Source organism: Corapipo altera, unplaced genomic scaffold (genome assembly GCF_003945725.1).
Source record: "Corapipo altera isolate COAL_440 unplaced genomic scaffold, ASM394572v1 61242, whole genome shotgun sequence".
Classification (NCBI taxonomy): domain Eukaryota; kingdom Metazoa; phylum Chordata; class Aves; order Passeriformes; family Pipridae; genus Corapipo; species Corapipo altera.
The window spans coordinates 571215-591491 of NW_020885007.1; the positions used below are offsets into that span (position 1 = coordinate 571215).

The 20277-nt window shown below is 41.5% G+C and overlaps 1 protein-coding gene across 1 annotated transcript in view; it reads right to left on the reverse strand.

Annotated features, from left to right (window-relative positions):
* The window catches only part of LOC113958804 (homer protein homolog 1-like), a 149506-nt gene that overhangs the window by 46335 nt on the left and 82894 nt on the right, over positions 1–20277 (reverse strand). The window contains exon 6 of the mRNA XM_027667343.1: positions 4307–4463. Within this exon, the coding sequence (XP_027523144.1) occupies positions 4307–4463 (157 nt within the window). The remainder of the gene's footprint in view (positions 1–4306; positions 4464–20277) is intronic.

Consider the following 20277-nt stretch of genomic DNA (forward strand, 5'->3'; position numbering starts at 1 on the left):
GGTTTCTATGTGAGATATTACCCCTCTACTTTGCTTTTCCCCCTCTACTCCGGGTAGCTCTGGGGTTCTCAGCACAAGAAGGACATGGATCTCTTGGAGCAAGTCCAGAGGAGGGCCATGAAGATGATTAGAGGGATGGAGCACTTCTCTTATGAGGAAAGGCTGAGAGACTTGGGTTTGTTCAGTCCAGAAAAGAGAAGGTTTAGGGGTGACCTAATTGCAACCTTTCAGTACCTGAAGGGGGCCTACAAGAAAACTAAAAAGGGACTTTTTATGAGGGCATGTATTGATAGGACAAGGGGCAATGGCTTTAAACTGAGAGTAGGTTTAGATTAAATACTCTGCTCTGGTGAGACCTCACCTGGAGTACTGCATCCACCTCTGGGGTCCCCAGCACAGGAAGGACATGGACCTCTTGGAGCAAGTCCAGAAGAGGGCCACCAAGATGATTAGAGGGATGAAGCACCTCTCCTATGAGGAAAGGCTGAGATAATTGGGATTGTTCAGCCTGGAAAAGAGAAGGCTGAGGGGTGACCTAATTGCAGCATTCCAGTACCTGAAGGGAGCCTACAAGAAAGATGGAGAGGGACTTTTTACAAGAGCATGTAGTGACATGACAAAGGGGAATGGATTCAAACTGATGAGAGTAGGTTTAGATTAGATATTAGGAAACAATTCTTTACTGTGAGGGTGGTGAGGCACTGGAACAGGTTGCCCAGAGAAGCTGTGGCTGCCCCATCCCTGGAAGTGTTTAAGGTCAGGCTGGATGGAGCTCTGAGTAACCTGGTCTGATTGAAGGTGTCCCTGCCCATGGCAGGGGGCTGGAACTAGATGATCTTTAAGGTCCCTTCCAACCCAAACCATTCTATGATTCTATGATATCAAGAACACCCAAGGTCACAGATTGCAGAAACATTTAATAAAGGCATGTAAAAGGTGATCAAAATAGCATAGTGGAGATGATCCCATGTATAAGATTATGCATTCCCTCAGCAATACAAAATAATTGCAGGAAATTTTTTGGGCAAAGGTTATAAAAAATAATCAGCTACTAATAAATGTAGCTACAAAGACTTGATTACTACTTCTGTTAACTGTAGTATCAGGTAAAAGCAAAGTGACATGCCTAAAATTCCTATATTCGTTAATTGTATTTTCCAATAACTGATTTTAAATAAGATTTTACTAAGAGTGAGAGTAAAACAACATGGCTAGGCTTTGCGAACGAAGATTTGGGAAGGCTCTATCCACATTTGTTACAGGCACGCTGGTGACTTATGAGGCCAATACGAGACAGACATATCCGATTGCAAAAGGCACAGCAGAAAGCCTCCTTAGGTGGTATACTCTGCAAAACACGGTTCTTTCTGCGTTGCCTTTTCTCCTCGAGAGTGATCCTGCGTGTGTTCTCAAAGGAGACAGCAGCGTTATAGATGGTGTGTCTCCAGGCCTCCCGATTTGAGGCCAGAGTAGACCAGTTATGGTGATCAATATGGCCAAGGCTGAGATGTTGTTTCAGGGAGTCCTTGTATCTTCTCTTTGGGGCTCCTCTCTTGCGGCAGCCAGTGGCAAGTTCACCATAAAGCAAGATCTTAGGGAGGCGGTGGTCCTTCATCCTGGAGACGTGTCCTGCCCAATGCAGCTGTGTTCTCAGCAACATGGCCTCTATACTTGTGACTGCTGCTTGCTCTAGAACAGATGTATTGGTCACATAACCTGACCAGTGGATGTTTAGGATTGTACAGAGGCAGCGTTGATGGAAGCGTTCTAGGAGACACAGGTGGTGGCGGTAGATGACCCATGATTCAGAACCATACAAGAGAGTAGACAGCACTATGGCTCTGTAAACACTGATCTTGGTACTTTTCTTCAAGTGTTTATTATGCCATACTCTTTTGTGGAGTTTTCCAAAAGCACTGTATGCCTTTGCTAACCTGTTGTCTATCTCCCCGTCAGTCTTACCATCCGAGGAAATGAGGCTGCCTAGGTAATTAAACTGCTGGACTGATTTGAGCTCTGATTGGCCAATGGTGATGTGGGGATGATGGGGGACTTCCTGAGGTGCAGGTTGATGGAGAACCTCTGTCTTCTTTAAGCTGATTTCCAGCCCAAAGAGCTCAGCAGCATCTGCAAAGCATGATGTTAAACGCTGCAGGGCTGCTTCTGTGTGGGCGACAAGGGCGGCGTCATCAGCATAAAGCAGCTCCCGGACAAGATGGTTTAAGGTCTTGGTGTGGGCCTTCAGTCGCCTTAGATTGAATAGGCTTCCATCAGTACGATATTGAATGTAGATACCGTCCTGATCATCGAGGTCTGTTGTGGCCCTTTGGAGCATCATGCTAAAAAAGACTGTGAATAGGGTAGGAGCGAGAACGCAGCCTTGTTTCACACCATTCTTAATTAAAAAGGGCTCAGAAAGTGTGTTGCCATATCTGACTTGGCCGTGTTGATCCTCATGGAGTGAGATGATCATTTTAAGAGTGAGAGTAACATCAAGAAAAAGGAATCTTCTACCATTGTCTTGCCCGTCTTGTCTGATTGGGTCTCCCCACAGCAAGGCAGGCAAATACTCCAGCTGCTGTGTTGTCTCAACTTTGCAACAAAAGCTGTTAATACATTTTAGTGTGAAGAATGCTACCTCATTATGTCCATGTTTTAACAATGAGTTCTTCACTGTAAAAACTGAATCTGGTGGTCAAATACACCTGAACTTTTGCACTATAGTAGTTATGATATGACACAAACTTTAATCATCTATTCACAAGTCTGGAGTGCACTGTTAGAACTTCCACCCTTCTAGAGGAGAAGCTTAAATGAGATGACTAAGTGAAAATCTCTCCCTATACAAACATTCATGACAAACTTCTTTCTGACTGGAAAATTTCTGAAGCAAAGCCGTTTTGTCAGCAACTGACAATTTCTTGAAATGAAAGCACTTTGCAAAAAGCACCAGTTTTAATTACACTTCATGCATTTTGTCCAACCAGCTATGGCACATGCAGTTACAGTCTAATGAAAATTGTCATTCTTCCCTATCAACTCATTTGTCTGGGACTTCAAGATCCTCATCTGCAAGTCAGCCTAGGTATAGGACAGCCCCAACAAACTGCCATTTCTCCAGGTTTCTCAAGCTCAAGGGAATTCTCGCTATTCTTCCAGGCTTCCAGGTATGATGCAGCCTGATGAATTACTCTTCCTCAAATCAATATCATCCTTGTTCCTGAGACTACTAGCCTCCAGTTGGACAGATCCAGCACAGGTCTGAAAGAACACTTCACAATTTGCAGGATTTGGCTAACTGTAATTGTCATACGTTGTTTCATTTAAGAGAATACAGCATATAAAACCAAATTGTCTGACATGGCTGCTACTTGACTTTCAATCCTGTCAACATATTCATGAAACCTGTCTTCATGCAAAAAAGTTTATAGGGCTTTTGTTTGCTTTTATTTTCTTAACTAAGTTAATCTCCTTGATATTTTTCTAAGTTAACTGATATTAACAATATCAAAGGCATCTTCCCTCCATACAAAGAGGTTATCTTGCCTTCTCTTTGTACAAAATTATGTCCTAAACTCTTATGACAAATTCATATGAATAATTATGAAAAAATTATACAATAGAGAGTTTTTAAAAGAGAAGAGAAATAAAAATATTATACACTTGTTTTCATAATGCAGCCTTCAACCTTGTGCACACTTTATTCATCTCTCAAACACTGGCATTTCTGTCCCCATTGTGCTCTAATTTCTGGTTTGCAAAATGACCTCTGCAAACAAAATTTACAGCGAAGGGAAAGGAATCCTGCCCCTCCTGTATGAAATCAGAGGCAGATCCCTAACTGTGTATAATTAGCTTGATTCTACATTAAGTTTTCTTTAGATTCAAGGATAAAAGGAAGCTGTTGGTCTTTGTGGAAAATACAACAGGGTTCCTTTAACTTACAGATCTGATGTCAAGTGTCTATGGGCTGAAAGGCAAGAGGGACTGAAGTTTAATGTTATGGAAAAGGTCCTGAAACAATTGTGATGCAGCTGGCAGCAAATGAAGAGTGAAAGCTGGCAGACATATCCTAAGTACCACAGGTTAGATAACTCTTCCTGCAACAAAACCCTCTGTAGAAAAAGAACTACTACAAAAGAAAGAATTTTCCAACTGAAGAACCCTGTGTGCTTTAAATTAATCATCAATTTCTGTCTTGAAAATTAATCTAAAGCCCAAACAATAAGCTATTTTGCTTCAAAATGAGCAAATACAGTCACAAGCACTTCCACCTCAAGGATCCTGGCTGTTTGCTTTGACTTACTCGCTTGTGAAGACGTTCTGCTTCCTCCTGATATGCAGCAAGCTGTTGCTTCCATTGTTTTACATTGGCAGTGGACTCCAGCAGGGCTGCAGTGAGCTTAGCATTATTACCCTTGAGCGTGGCCAGTTCTGCCTCCCAATGTTTGCTGATTGTCGAACTGCAGACAGAAAGAGAATGGTAAGAGCCCTCTTTCTCTTTTTTTTCTTAAAATGTCTTATTTTTTTTTAATATCCAGGAAAAATAAAATTATGAAAAAATCCTATGTCCAAATGAGAATCCAAGTGCTCAAATCATCAAAACTTTAAATTCAGAAAATATTAATGAACAGATTTTTTAATATAGATATATCATTTTTGGAAAACAACCTCTACCCTCCCAGTTCAAGAGGGTACTTTTTAAAAATAAAATGTTAATGATGATGAAATCCATATCAGCTACCCAAAAGCAACAGCATGTAATTCTAGAATATGTATGTTATTTTTTACCAGTTTAGTCTACTACTTTATGAAATATATTGTAAATAAAGATTTGTCACCAGCTCAGTTAAAGAAAGCTAATGTAGTGCTTTGGAACTACAACTTAGTTGTCTTAATGCAAATCTATGCTGGAAATATACTTTATTTATTAAATAACATATTTAATTTCTACTTACAAATTCAAAAGTCTTGAATTTCAACACCATAATCTTGTTAATGTGCCTTTCTTCAGTAATATCAACAGAGAGACCAAAGATTGAGGAGCATAGAGATAGTATTGCTTTAATGCAAAGAGGAAGTTGATGTTGGGGTCTCTTGAAGTATCCTATGGAGGAACAATCCTTGCCTACAGTTTAGTTATTCTCTGAGGAAACACAGGGCTTTATTTTTCACAGATAATTGGTCTGCCATCATCTGAAGACCCTATCCTTGCACTCAGTATGCAAGGGAAAAACATCTTATACACATCAGGTGAATGTATTAGTATGCAATTAGTTCATTAATATTTACTTGTATAACATTGACAGCATGTGAGGTGCGCACCTATATGGAAAATACATATAGAAAATAATTAATTTTGTTTAATTAGTTTACTATTAAAGACATCATAGAAAATTAGTGACCTGTAACTCTGGCCAAAATAATTTTGTATTTAGGTTTAGTATGGCAGTAATTAGCATAATATAATAATATATTATAAAAAGATGTTTTATTATGCTTAATTATAAATCATTACTATTATTTTGCATGTAAGTTTATAGATTTATTTGTACAATTGAACATTTTGTCACCATTTTGTCCACTGAGTTCCTTTTGTCCACTTCATGCATATGCACAGCCCATTCCATAAAAGCATATTTCAAAAACATTATGATTCCCATAAAAACTCCTTAGGTGTTCAAAATCAACCAGTCACAGAGGAACATTCATTATCAATTCAGATCATATCTACTGTTTCACTAAAACATGATGTATGATTCTTTCACACTCCAATATTTTCTTCCATATACACCATTTCATCTCCTTGAACAGGAATATAAGTTCAGAAGAGGAATATGGGTTCTTTCAAATTGCTCTAACATTTCATGATCTATTCAACCAATTAGAAATTCACCACTGGAAATTTTGAATCTTAAATGACTAAACAAAAATAATGATAATTCTATTTCATCAAGGAACACTGACTCACATATGAAAAATATGAGAATTAATTTTTGTAACAATGTCTACTCTTTTGTTTCTCTGATCATATTTACTTTTCATTTATAGTAGCGCAGCAGATCAAAAATTCCATAAAAGAACATGCTAAAAAAATCTAGTTCATTATCGTATTCACAATTCTTCATTGATGTTCTGATTCAGCAAACAAATATCCACACCAGCAATTTCATGCAGGCAAGGAATCCCATTTAGTAGTTCTGCTATGGTAGCTAACCGTGTGTGCATGACATGTATACATGTTTACAAAATGTGCCTTACTGCTAACTTTTCCCCAAAGAAAAATTATTTTATATTGATGTGATGAAGCAGATAAAAAGCTTTATATCCAGGACAGCTATAGGATGAGAACTCTTTGGTCACTTAATATCCTAATTTAAGATGCAAAAAGGGTAGTGAATGGATTTTTTTTCAGTTTAATAATTTATATACCCACAATGATACAAGGTAAATTTATAAGCCATGAAGGTCCCAGAAGTCAGACTGCTAGCCTAGTGCTGAGTAACAATGCAAGGGGGATTTGTGCAGTTTTTCATCTTCACCTTTGCCCAGTGCCTTATTACCCTGCTAAGAAAACAGTCAGGAGCTCTGAAGTTATTGCTTGTATACTGGAATGTCATCATTAAATACAAAACGTGAATTTTCTATTACTACTATGGCTACTCTGGTTCAAAGGTTAGAAGGTTTCTTTGAAGTTGGTTATTTTTGAATTGGTTGTTTTCAATAGGACTGCACCAGTATTATTTCTCAATCATATTTTTTATCCCTAAGAGATTTACATAGTAGGCATGAACATCTGCTGTAATGCAGACGTTATTTGTTTGTAGCATCTATGTGTTTTCTTCTACAAATAATTTCTACTGTATCTTCTACAGATTTTACTATGGCTCCATAAAATATATTACTTAAATTAGTCTAGTTTTGTATCTGATAATACACAATGACCGTCAAACTATTCAGACTTATCCTGTTTCTTCTTATAAAACTGCACATTCTCTGACATAAACGCATCAATGTGATGGATATCACACCATGAAACACAGAGCAATGGAGCACATAGCCATCAGGTCTTCTTCCATTCCAGGAAGAGGCAAGGACATCATCTCTTGTCCTATGCATTGATCATCAAATCAATGGGGTTGGGTCAAAATCTTTGCAGACTTGATGGATGAAGCTGACCAAAGAGGTTGAGTAATGGTACAGACTCTTTCCACTATATGGCAGACCACTGTGCAATGCAAATCAGTGAATATATTCTATTTGTATCCATCACCTAAATTATGTGTTTCATAATAAAGCCTTAATTCATCATAGGAACTGTAGAAACTACCGTAACACAACCAGAGACCACCTTTCAATATAGAAACTTATCACCAAGGAATAAACTGCAAATTAAATTCCTTTTAAGGAAGGAAAATTCCACAGAAATATTCTCTATGGTAACCTAGCACAGTACTCCTGCAGAAGATAACAAAGCCAGAGGAAAAAATGCCTAAGTATGGTTGTGTTCACTGCTTACTGAAACACTAAGTCAATAGCAATAGAAGAGCTCTTGAAAGGCACATCATGGGATTCAAAAAATTGGGTATTAACATATAATTAATGCTTCAGCTACTGATCCTTATCAATCCTTAGATCCCAGGCATGAACCAATTTAAAGTGGGGGACAAAGAGAAGAGTCACTCTTCTGCACAAGAAACAATGAAGTTTCCAAGCTTCTTGTATTGTTTGTTAGTATATGCTGGATGTGTTTACATCGATGACATTTAAGCTGTTTCTCATTACACTTACACAGTTAACAACAGTTTTATACATGACTTCTGTACACTGTATCACAATGCAAAAGACTTGTATTTAACCTGAATTATCACAGTAGCATTAAAAAAATTTCTTTGAAGAGGATCAACTTTAATTTTAATTTTATTCTTTTTAAAAGATTTCATTTTTGCCTTCATCATTTAATTTTATATAGTAATGAGACACTAGATTATCTCTTCATGAAGTCCATATAGCATAAACCAAAATTGGTAACTCTGTCTAATAACTTTTAGCCCTTTGCAAGTGCAAGCATAGCTAATTAATTTCTAGGTTTTTTTGCACTAAACATTAAAACCTTGTAGACCTAAATTTTCATCACATATACTGAAAAATTTAAAAAATGCCCTTGCTCCCACATTGAAATTGCTTATCAGTATCACTGGAAGTAGTTTATTCTTATACCTGTAATGTATCTGATATTTTTGACAACTGTTTCAACAAGTGTTTTAGTGCAGTAAATTACTATTGAACACTAGGCATAATTCCTTGCTGTTGCTATGGTTCTGAATACTTCAAATATTCCAACAAAACTACATTTTCAAGAGCAACCTAAGTTATTTAGGAACTTACATCTCATTTTCTAAAATGACTAGGTATTTGGCTGTGAAGAAAGTCAAATTGACTTGGGCTTCTACGGCACTTAATCACTTTATGAAAGCAAATAGATGATGTGGTTATTGGCAAGTCAGATACCAGGACACAGTGACTCTGACACTAAAATGGTCTGAATTACAGTCACTTTCATTATGGAACTAATTTGTACACTGTTAAGGAAACTTCTCAGTCTGACTATTCGTGACACTCTCCGTCAGTCGCACTCCCCAACGCCAAAGACTTTCACTGCTGGGACCAAATCGCCTTCACAGCGAGTGGCTTCAGTGAGATGATGGGTGCCCTGTTTGACTCCCTACACACCCCACTCACACGCAGTCAGACCAGGTTCAACCCCAGGTTTCCCATAGCAGAGTCTCAGATGTTTTGTTACATAAAGCGTCTTAATCTGCATCTCGAACTTCAGCTTGAAAACCAAGGTACCTGGACCAGATGTATTCCTCAGCATACACACAAGAATGTAAAGCAGTTTAACTGTAAATTCACACTTTGAATTAGTATTAATTAATTTTGCTGAGGCCCCTTTGAGAGACAAACCCTTCTATTTCTTTCAAAAATATGGTAAACAACTTGACTAGAGACAGCTTAGGCCTTGAGTTTGAGCAGTTGCAGCTGTGAGATTGTAAAGGAATGTAAACAACCCAGGAGAAAGCAATTAAAGAAGAAGAGCTGCAGTAAATAACAGGTGTTGTTTTTGAGATCTGCCAGCATGCAAAGGAATATTGACCACATATCAGAAGATCACAGAATCACAGAATCAGCCGGGTTGGAAAAGACCTCCGAGATCATCAAGTCCAACCTTGGACATGTGGACAGGAATACCTAACCAATGAAATATAATATACTGGCGCGTGAAGAGAAGAAAAGACTATAAAACTAAGCCTGCTGTAAATAAAGAGTGCCTTGTGCCTTGCCTGCTAAATTGCTATCTGAGCACATTCTTGGCCGTCATCAATTGGTGACCCCTAAGACGTGATTTATTGCAAAGAGGACCGCTGCAAGAGAGAGCGGTGGTGACGGAGCCCAACGAAGCAAAGTCGGCGGATCTGAGAGCCGAGGTCTGGACCTGATTATTTACAGACACCTGGAGAGAAGATGAGCCACTGGGAAATAAATAATGGGTACGCAGATATCAGTGGAAGAAAAATCTGTTATCATGATACTAACAAAAATGCTAGAGAAACGTGGTGTAAAGTATGATGAACGTGCCCTCCGCACCTTGCTTGTCTGGTACAAATGGAGTGGGGTAAATGCTAATGCTCAGACTGCATTTTGTATAGAAACTTGGGACTATGCAGGGAAGGTGTTTTTTGATGCAGCCACTAAAGGTGATGCTGTAGCTACAAATTCTTTAACTACTTGAAGGCTTGTAATTGTGTCCTAGTTAGAACAGCTGGGACCGATTCATCATTGGATGGGTGTAGCCCAAAACTGTGTATTCTATAGCCCTCCATGCCATTTCCCAGAAACTGTTGTCAGTAGAGGCCTGTGAGGTGGCCCCCCCCCCCCCACCATGCTCCTGTCCTCATGCCCTTTTGCGGAATTCCCTGACTGAGCACCCTCATACCCTTTTATGGAATTCCCCACTCTGAGGGAAGGACTGAACATCCTTTTATGGAATTCCCTGCTCTGAGGGAGGGGCTAAGCATTGCTGCCTGAGCTGGAGAATATATAAACCTGGAGTTTCAGAACCTTGCACTCTCTCCACTCGTGGGATCCAGAGGAGGACTGCAGCTCACCACCACTTCGGCTGGACTACAATCACCACTTTTAGCTGGACTGCGGCAGCTCTCCCACCAGCAGGTTTTTCCCCTCTCCCTTTGCTTTGGACTCAGGGGGGGCCCAGGGAGCACTGTTTTGTTTGTGCCCTGGGGTGCCAGGTTGTACATTTGGGTTTTGTGGGTTGATACCAATTGCTTGTCTGTGTAGTTGTGCTTATTGTATTATTTTATTAAATTGTTATTCTGACTTACAATCTCTCTTTTGAGTTGAGTTCATTTCCCCTGCTGGTTAACTTTTAAACCAGCACAAATTGACTCACTGAAGAAGCTCAAAGCAGATCGGAAAGTTGCTTCTGCAGCAAGTAACGCTCTGCATCCTGAGGTGTCTGGAACTGCATCCAGAACTGCTGCGGCAGGTCCCTCTCAAGCCCCCCTGCCCGCAGAGCCCCAAGGGGGATTAACTGTGCCTCATCCCAACAGTGTCAGGGGGCCAGGGACCGCTTCTGCCGTGGACTGTGCAAAGGTCCCTCTGCCCCCAGATACGGGGGAAGGGTGGGAGGCTCCTGCTCAGCCGTCATCATCTTTGAATTTACGACACCCGGAGACAAACTCACGGGGGGTGATAGAGGAACCCATGTTAATAGCCTTGTTAGCTGATGAAGGAGTCGGAGGACCGAGATGCGGGCCCCCGAGTTCTCGAACGGAACCTGCTGCACCTCCTTTCCCCCCAGGGCAGCATGTTGTAACCATGCAACCAGTACAGGTTTCCATTTCTGCTCCCAACCCCTGCAAATTTTGGCAGAAGATCAAAGAGCAGGCTCTAAAGAAGGGAGACTATGGTATTGTACAAGTCCTTGGGGGTGGCTCATTGCTCCCGTACCCCGTAATTCGCAACAATGGTGAAGCGCCTGATGAATGGGAAACATTTAATTACTCTGTTCTTAAGGACTTGCATCAAATTGTTATGCATCATGGGGTTAGTTTGTCCTTTGCGCAGTCTTTAATTAGAGGGATTTGGACAAGTGAACTTACTCCTCATGATATTCGTTCGGTTGCACAGGTGTGTTTTAACCCGACTCAGTTACTAATGTTAGAAGCACATTGGAGGAGGCTAGCGGAACAGGAAGCGTTGGGAAATTTGGAATGCGGTCAGGACGACCCTAGGTTTGGGGCTGGCCTTCCTCAGTTGCTTGAGGATGCACCACTTAATATGCCAGAATTGCAGGCTCAGCTTCATCCCCTTGTTTTGCAGCAAACCAAAGAACTCGCTACTCAAGCTTTGCTTCTTGTCCCTGATACAGGCAAACCAAAGCAATCATGGACAACTATTAAGCAACAAACCAATGAGCCTTATGTGCAGTTTACTGATAGAATAAGAGAAGCAATGGAAAAGTAGGTATTTAATCAGGCAGCTCGTGATACACTTATATTACAGTTAGTTCAAGATAATGCTAACACAGACTGTAAACGTGCACTGCTATCTGTGCGTAGTGATGCGAACCTGATTGACATGATAGAAGCATGTGAAAAGATGGACTCTGTGTCTCACCAGATGGAAGTCCTGGCTAACACGTTTGCAGTGGCAGTAAGGGTAGAGAGGAGGTGCTTTCACTGCGGGCAGCCTGGACATTTTAAAAAACAATGCCCACGCAGGCCCCCCACTGTGTTGAACTCGAGCTCCATGTTATTTTGCTCATGTTGCCATAAACCAGGTCATTTTGCTAAACAATGCTGCTTCAAGTTTACTCTCCAGGGACAACCACTGGCTTTGGGAAATGGGAAGCGGAGCACGAGGGGAGGTTGCGCGCAGACACAAGTTGCTCCCTGGAATCTGTTCCAGGCTTATGCGACCAACTCACTGCAAAGACAGCCGGAAGTGCTGGAGTGTATGTCGCCACAGCAGCAATAAATACAATCAAGGACTCTAAAGTGCATAAGGTACCGTTACAAGCATGTGGGCCGTTAGGACATGGTTTAAGTGCCTTACTAGTGGGACGCTCTAGCACCACGATATAGGGTCTTTTTGTTCTTCCGGGCGTCATTGATGTGGACTATATGGGACAAATCCAAGCCATGGTGTGGACCCCCTCCCCGCCGGTCGTTATACCGGAAGGGAGCAGAATAGCACAACTGGTACCTTTTGTCGCGAGGGTCCAGGTAGCGGACTCACTGGTGCAAAATACAGGGGGTTTTGGGTCCACAGGTGCTCCACAAATCTACAGGACGACAGCCATCAGTTCTGATAGGCCAACTATGACCTGCATGCTCACACTAACACAAGGAAGTTCAAAAAGCTTGCGAATCAAGGGAATGATTGACACTGGAGCTGATGTTACTATCATAGCACATAAAGACTGGTCAAAAGACTGGCCCACGGTGTCAGCAGGAGCTGCAACAGCTGGAGTAGGCGGGACTACTCAAAGCTTTCAAAGTAAATTTCCTGTACAAATTGTGAACCCTGATGGACAAGTAGCAATGACAAGGCCTTTTGTCGTCATGGTACCACTGAACCTGTGGGGAAGAGATGTTTTGAGCATGTGGAGAGTGTCTGTTGGAACTACCTGAAAGGATTTTTCCTAGGGGTCACTGTGTGTGAGGGCATTAAGCGACCCACCCTTAAGCTGCAGTGGCTGACTACAACTCCCATGTGGGTAAACCAGTGGCCCCTGGCACAGGAAAAACTGCTTGCCCTTCATGAGCTGGTAAAAGAGCAATTAGAGCAGGGTCATATAGAACCCTCTCATAGCCCATGGAATACTCCTGTGTTTGTGATGAAGAAAAAATCGGGAAAGTGGAGGCTTCTTCATGATCTGAGGCACATAAATCGAGTTATGAAAAGCATGGGGGCATTGCAACCTGTCATGCCTTCCCCTACCATGATTCCAATTGATTAGGACATACAAATTATTGATTTGAAAGATTGCTTTTTCATCATCCCCTTACATTCTGAGGATGTTGAGAAGTTTGCCTTCTCTGTTTCAGCAATTAACAATCAGGAACCTTGTCAGCATTATCAATGGACTGTTTTGCCTCAAGGTATGAAGAATAACCCCACCATCTGTCAGTGATATGTAGCTCAAGCTTTGTCTGAAGCCCGGTGGCAATTTCTGCAGGTGTACTGTTATCATTATATGGATGACATCCTTGTTGCTGCACCAACCCAAATGCAATTGCGCCAGGTTATGCCAGTAGTGGAACAGTCAATGTATGCATATGGGCTACAAATTTCCCCAGAAAAGGTGCAATCTCAAGCACCATGGAAATATTTGGGAGTCAAAATTTTGGATCAGACAATTCAACCACAAATCATCCAAATTTCACAAGAGGTTAAAACACTAAATGATGTACAAAAACTTTTGGGGACCGTCAATTGGATACAGCCCTTACTTGGTCTGACCACTGCTCAATTGGCCCCTTTGTTTCAATTGCTAAAAGGCAACAGTGATTTACTCTCCCCTAGGAGTCTAACTACAGAAGTAAAAACTGTGCTGTGCTTGGTAGAAGAGCAATAGAGACCAGGAAAGCGTACCGCCTTGCAGAGGACCACCCTCTGCATTTGTATGTGGTAATTAATCTTTATCACCCTGTTGGTTTGTTAGGACAGTGGGACACCCAATGGAGAGATCCCTTGCATTTCATTGAATGGATTTTTTTGCCCCATCAACCACGCAAAACAGCGAGCACCCTTGTCGAGCTAGTTGCCAAGGTAATCTGTAAGGGACAGCAACGTTGTCTTCAGCTTACTGGCAGAGATACCCAAAATATTGTTTTGCCCATGCGCCACGATTACCTAGAATGGTGTTTGACAAACAGCATTGATCTCCATTTAGCGTTGTTGCATTTTGCAGGAGAGGTCTTGTTTCGCGTGCCCTCTCACAAATTTTTGCAACTTCATTTGGAACTACACCTGATAGAGAAGCCCTTGTTATCCCCTGTCCCAGTTAAGGGACTTACAGTATTTACTGATGGGTCTGGAAAGACAGGGAAAGCGGTGGTCACATGGCAGGAACAAGGTCAGTGGCATGAGCTAGTAGGCCAGGAAGATGGGTCCCCTCAATTGGTAGAGCTCCGTGCTGTAGCAATGGTATTTCTACACTTATGTTGCCTTGAATCTGGTAACTGACTCTGCCTATGTTGCAGGTGTCCTGCAATGCCTAGATCTCTCTGCGTTAAAAAAAGTAAATCACCAGCAGTTATTCCATCTACTAAAACTCCTATGGCATGAGCTAAAGCATCAAGCACAGCCCTATTATGTTTTGCACGTCCGTAGCCACACTGATCTGCCTGGATTCATTTATGAAGGTAAAGCGCTGGCCGATGCATTGGCAACCCCTACGTGGGCTGCTCCTGTACTGGACAAATGGCAGCAAGCAGTATCTTCTCATGCCTTTTTCCATCAAGGTGCGCGTGCTTTGCAGCATCAGTTTGGCCTTACGAACAGTGAAGCGAGAGACATTATTGCATCTTGTGGAGACTGTCAGCCTCACATACCTTTGCCCTCAACAGATGTTAATCCCCGTGTGTTACAAAGTCTGCAAATCTGGCAGACGGACGTGACGCATGTACCTGAATTTGGTCACCTCAAATATGTTCACGTGTCAGTTGATACACACTCAGCTGTGCTGTGGGCCTCTGTCCATGCCAGGGAAAAGAGCAGAGATGTCATTGCGCATTGGTGTCAAGCTTTTGCTGCTCTAGGTATTTCCCATCTTATCAAGACTGATAATAGCCCAGGTTATACAGAGACTAAAACTTCTACCTTTCCTAACCAATGGGGCATTTATCATGTCACAGGTATCCCGCGTTCCAAGCCATTGTGGAACGCACCCATCAAACACTGAAACAAATGCTTGAAAAACAAAAAGGGAGAATGCATGGTGAAACACCACAGAATCGTACATGGAAAGTGGTGTACACGCTAAACCACCTCACGGTACCTCCCAATGCAGAAAATCCTGTAATCTTAATGCATTTTTTATTGTTACAGGGAGCAGGAGATGAATTCTGGCCTAAGGCCAGAGTACTGGTCTGCAACCTTCAGACATGAGAGTGGGAGGGTCTGTGGGAGCTTATTACCTGGGGACGTGGGTATGCTTGTGTTTCCACAGATGCCGGACCCTGGTGGGTTCCTGCCAGGTGTGTGCATCCTGCTATTGGCCATGGTGATGATCAAAGGCGACCTGAACCCGATCAGAAGCGATGTGAACCTCCAACATCTGAACCCGTGGAACAGTAAAAATGTCTGGGTCACCCTGATGAACGCCTTAAACCAAACCACCTTTTGTGCCTCACTTACGCAACCCGAGTAGCCTTTTCAATACCTCTTTAGTGGGGATTCCGTTAAACAGCAGTGAGGCCAGCCTTGTAACGACTGGCCTTAGACCCCTAGAGAAGACACATAACTCTCCACATAACTCTCCCCTGCAGAGTTATGTGGAATTGTACAGACAATTGGGATTTGTGGGATCATTCTCTCTCACATGCTTTGCCGCCTCAAGAATTAGACATCTTAGGGAGTTTAACGGCCAAGAGCTGTGTTTTCTTTAACTATAGGCCTGGCCATGATATATATGAGGATGATACAATGGTACTACAAGATGTATCCCCTAGTATACCCCTTTATCAGAATTATTCTGCTTGGTGCCAACACCTGGGGCACAATAAGACTGATCCTGCCCCAGGGGTTGATGCTGTGAGACAATTGCCCCCTGACCTGTTTCGCATATGTGGAGACAGGGCCTGGCTGGGAACTCCCAGAAAAATAAAAGGAGGACCTTGTACCATCGGTCGTCTCGGACTGTTGACACCAACTCAGAAACTTTTAGTAAATCACACTCACCTTCACGCACATACACGATATAAGCATAGTTTAGTATTGACACCTGCATGTAAAAATTACATACGGTTGTGGAATCACGGCGAGATTGTAGCTTCTTCAGTGCTTGCCCCCGGAGTAGCAGCAGCTAAAGTGTTAGGAACATTAAATAGAATGGTTTGTTGGGTAATCAAGCAAGTAAATTAAACTTCTCAAGTTTTGTACCAATTAGCAACAGATGTAGATAGTGTACGCCATGCCACGCTTCAAAATAGAGCTGCTATTGATTTTTTGCTTTTAGCACATGGGCACGGGTGTCGGGATTTTGAGGGAATGTGTTATATGAATCTATCAGACCATTCTGAGTCTATATACAAGAGCATAGCAGATTTGCAGGCGGCAACCCAAAAGATAACACAGGATTTTTTGGCATTGATGGGTGGTTGAATGGATGGGGTCTTAGTGATTGGATCAAGCAAGTAGTAAAGTTAGGTCTTTATTGCCTCCTAGTGCTCATAATAATTGTGTTGCTACTACCATGTTTGTTATCCTTTCTGCAAAGGGCCCTGCAGGGGATGATAAACTCGGCTTTTGTAGCAGAAAAACAAAAAGGGGGAATTATGGGAAACAACTTGACTAGAGACAGCTTAGGCCTTGAGTTTGAGCAGTTGCAGCTGTGAGATTGTAAAGGAATGTAAACAACCCAGGAGAAAGCAATTAAAGAAGAGCTGCAGTAAATAACAGGTGTTGTTTTTGAGATTTGCCAGCACGCGAAGGAATATTGACCACCTATCAGAAGATGAATTTGGACATGTGGACAGGAACACCTAACCAATGAAATATAATATACTGACGTGTGAAGAGAAGAAAAGACTATAAAACTAAGCCTGCTGTAAATAAAGAGTGCCTTGTGCCTTGCCTGCTAAATTGCTGTCTGAGCGCATTCTTGGCCGTTGTCACAAAAATCCTACCTATAACAACAATTTATGTGTACATTGATACAATCCACACTCTGTCAGCAATGAGAGAAGAGAGTATTCGACTGCCCTACAGGTCTCTCAACTTCAAACCTGCTGCAGTAGTAAGAACAAAGAACAACTTTTTTCCCAGTGACCACATCTCCACTAAGTGAAATAGGGCCAAAAAGGCCCAAGTTTCTGAAGGCCATACAGACTAGGGAGCTCACACTCTCCGCAAACTGCTCACTCCACGCCAGGTTGTTGCAGATACAGGTTGAGTCTATAGAACTCAGCAGACATCCTCAGCTTTGCAATGACAAAGACAGAACTACATTCTGAGCAGCTGCAGCTGTTGGAAATGATATAACTTTCCTAAATTTTTTTATTAATAATAGCAGGTGGCTAGGTTTCTTTTCAGAGACTTTTGTTAGTTTGATCTTTAAACCACTGAAGCTTTGAGTTTCTCTGGACTAGCTCTGATAAGCTTGAATAAACAAAGCCTGAGGGAGTTGAAGATTGGATATCTGGGATCTTAAATTTATGGTCCTTCAAAGACACGTTGGAGTAACCAGAAGATACAGAGGAGATTAACAAAGACATTACCCTGAAAGTTGGAGACTCTCTGTCTGAGGAAGAATGATAAGAGGACCAAAGAATGCAGACCAAATTAGCATTAAGGGTGAGAGATCAATAACCAATAAAAGATAGAATACTTATTAATGAAGAGAATTGTGTAACTTAGAACCAATGAACGTTAATTTCTTTGTTTGCCAAAATGTATAAATACATGAAAAGTCTTAAAAGGGACATATGTAGCTGGAATGATTTGCTACATATCCTGGTCAGAATAAAGTAATGTCTGGCTCACTAACACTTAAAAGGTAATGTTGGAGGGTTTAATTTCTTCCTAACAATTTTTGGTGACACAGCCACATACAGAGCAGTGAAGTGGCTAAAGGGACCTCTCTCCCAACCATGTAAATCTGACACATGCCACATGTAAGGGGTGGAGATCCTCTGCATAAGCCTCTGTTTGCATTTCTAGGTACTGTCATAGCTTAAACTGGGGTGTGTTCTGCCTCTGCTGAAGACAGCAACTGTTACGAGGGGTTGATGTGAAAGATTTGCAAGCATTTATTTACAATCTTAGTTGAACCTTCTGTTGGTGATACCACAGCATATCTCAGTCTCTAAGACCCCTTAATGCTGGTTTCTGTCTTACTTTCATCGCAAACATCGAATTTAGCAGAACAATCATCACAGCTGCAGGGCCTCACAACTCCACTATCAGAAAAAGACGTGCTATAGAATGACCTACAGTTATATATGATTAGGCAGTTGCATAAAGATTCTGAATGATGACTATTTGGCCACTGCCCAGCTAGTGCATTAGGTTATGTTATAATATCAAATAATAACTACTGGTGCGATTCATATTTTGCATTACAGTTGCCAGTTTGCTTATCACAGTAAATGCAACAACATGCGTTAATCACACAGTTAGGGTAGGAGGTGAACTGTCAACATACATGCTGACAACAAAATAATTTTATTCCATTAAGGGAACAGAAGCTATGTGAGAGCATGGCAAATTCAATTAAGTTTCATTTGTTTCCTGTGATAGCCTATCAATAGCCTATATATAAAGCTTAAACTAAACTATCTATGGAGCACTCAGAAGTTGTAAGGTGATAGATAAGGCCACACAAAAGAAGAAAAGAACCTCCTGATGGTTTCCTGGAAAACCCCATCACCTGGGGAGACATTCCCAGAAATGTCATTCCCTAGTTTAAACTCTCTAGACATTTGCTTCTTTGTCTTTAGTTTGACCAACAGGTCCCTACTCAGCCATGCTGGTTTCTTGCCTTCCTTGCCCATGGGATCTAAATGATCTTAGATTTTCATTTGTGGGATCTAAGTGATCTTAGGTTTCCTTCAGCTTCTTTTCAGAATAATGCATAGGGTAGATGATTTGCAGTTGGACTTGATAATCTTAAAGTTTTTTTCCAACCTAAAGGATTCTATGATTTGGCTTATAAGTCAACTGGAATTTAAAAAAAGTAAATTTATAGACCAGTTCTTCCCAATTCAACACTGCATTGAAGCAGCAGTTCCAAAGAAGAATATAAAGTTTTGCTCCTTGCTTCTCTCCCCTCCAGTTTACAGAACTCATCACAAACCCAACAGGGATGCCAAGAATATGAAGTTGCACATGAGTTTTGCTCGTTGTGATTTCACAGAGAGCAGAACAGATGCTGAGCTCCCATCTTTTCATGAGGCTACACCTATGTGCCACAGTGCCATTAGAGTACATTTGTTTTCTAACATTGCGAGATCTATTATACTTTCCCTGATAAGGTATCTAGACTAGGAAAAGGGTAGGGCAAACAGCATGATGGGAAGAGGTTTAAAGTCCAACTTTTTTGAGCCTCCCACTGTACTGAATGTTAAGTCCAGCACAAATTATTCATAAAGTGCTAAAGTAGAATTAAACAAGAATGCTAAAATCTCTGGAGAGTTTCAAAATGGAACCTTTTGGATTTCATGACAGGAAGACAGAACATCATTATACCACAATGCCAGAGAGTAAAATCTGCAAAGGCAACAACCCTACAATCTATAATGAGTGGACCACTAGTAATGTTTCATTATTGTGTACTTGAGAAAACAGAGCCCTTGAGAAAACAAATCCCAGACATTTTATTTCACCACCTTCATCCAGCTCCAGCTTCCTTCAATTGCCAAATAGTTTAAGACCTGATAAAAAACCCCAAAACACCTCTTATAGTCTACTTCATTACTGACAAAACTTAATGGCTGTTTGGTGTCACTGTGAAATACTTTGATTCTGCTTATGAATTGTCACTTGTCCACATCTCACCAAAGTGCTACTCAGCAATTTGAAGTCATCTCAGCAGAACATCCTGTTATATGATCAAACACAAACTTCTTTCTGCCTACACTACAAAATGTCAGTGGCATCTACAGTGATATTAAAGGAACTCAAAAGCTGTGACACTTAAACAGAAAGCTTCCCTAAAGCATAAAGCTGATGTAAAATTACAGATGTTGATGTCTGTTTAACTGTATTCCCCATTTAGTTCATCACAGGTTATTTCTGATGCTGCTCAGAGAGAGGAGCCCTTAATATGCTCCAGCACGAGGTCCCTCCCACTGGAGACAGTCCTTCACAAACTTCTCCAACGTGAGCCCTTCCCACAGACTACAGTTCTTCAAACTGATGCAATGTGGTTCACTTTTCCACAGGGTGCAGTCCTTCAGGCACAGGTTGCTGCAGCGTGGGTCCCCCACAGGGCCACAGGTCCTACCAGGAAAACCTGCTCCAGAGCGG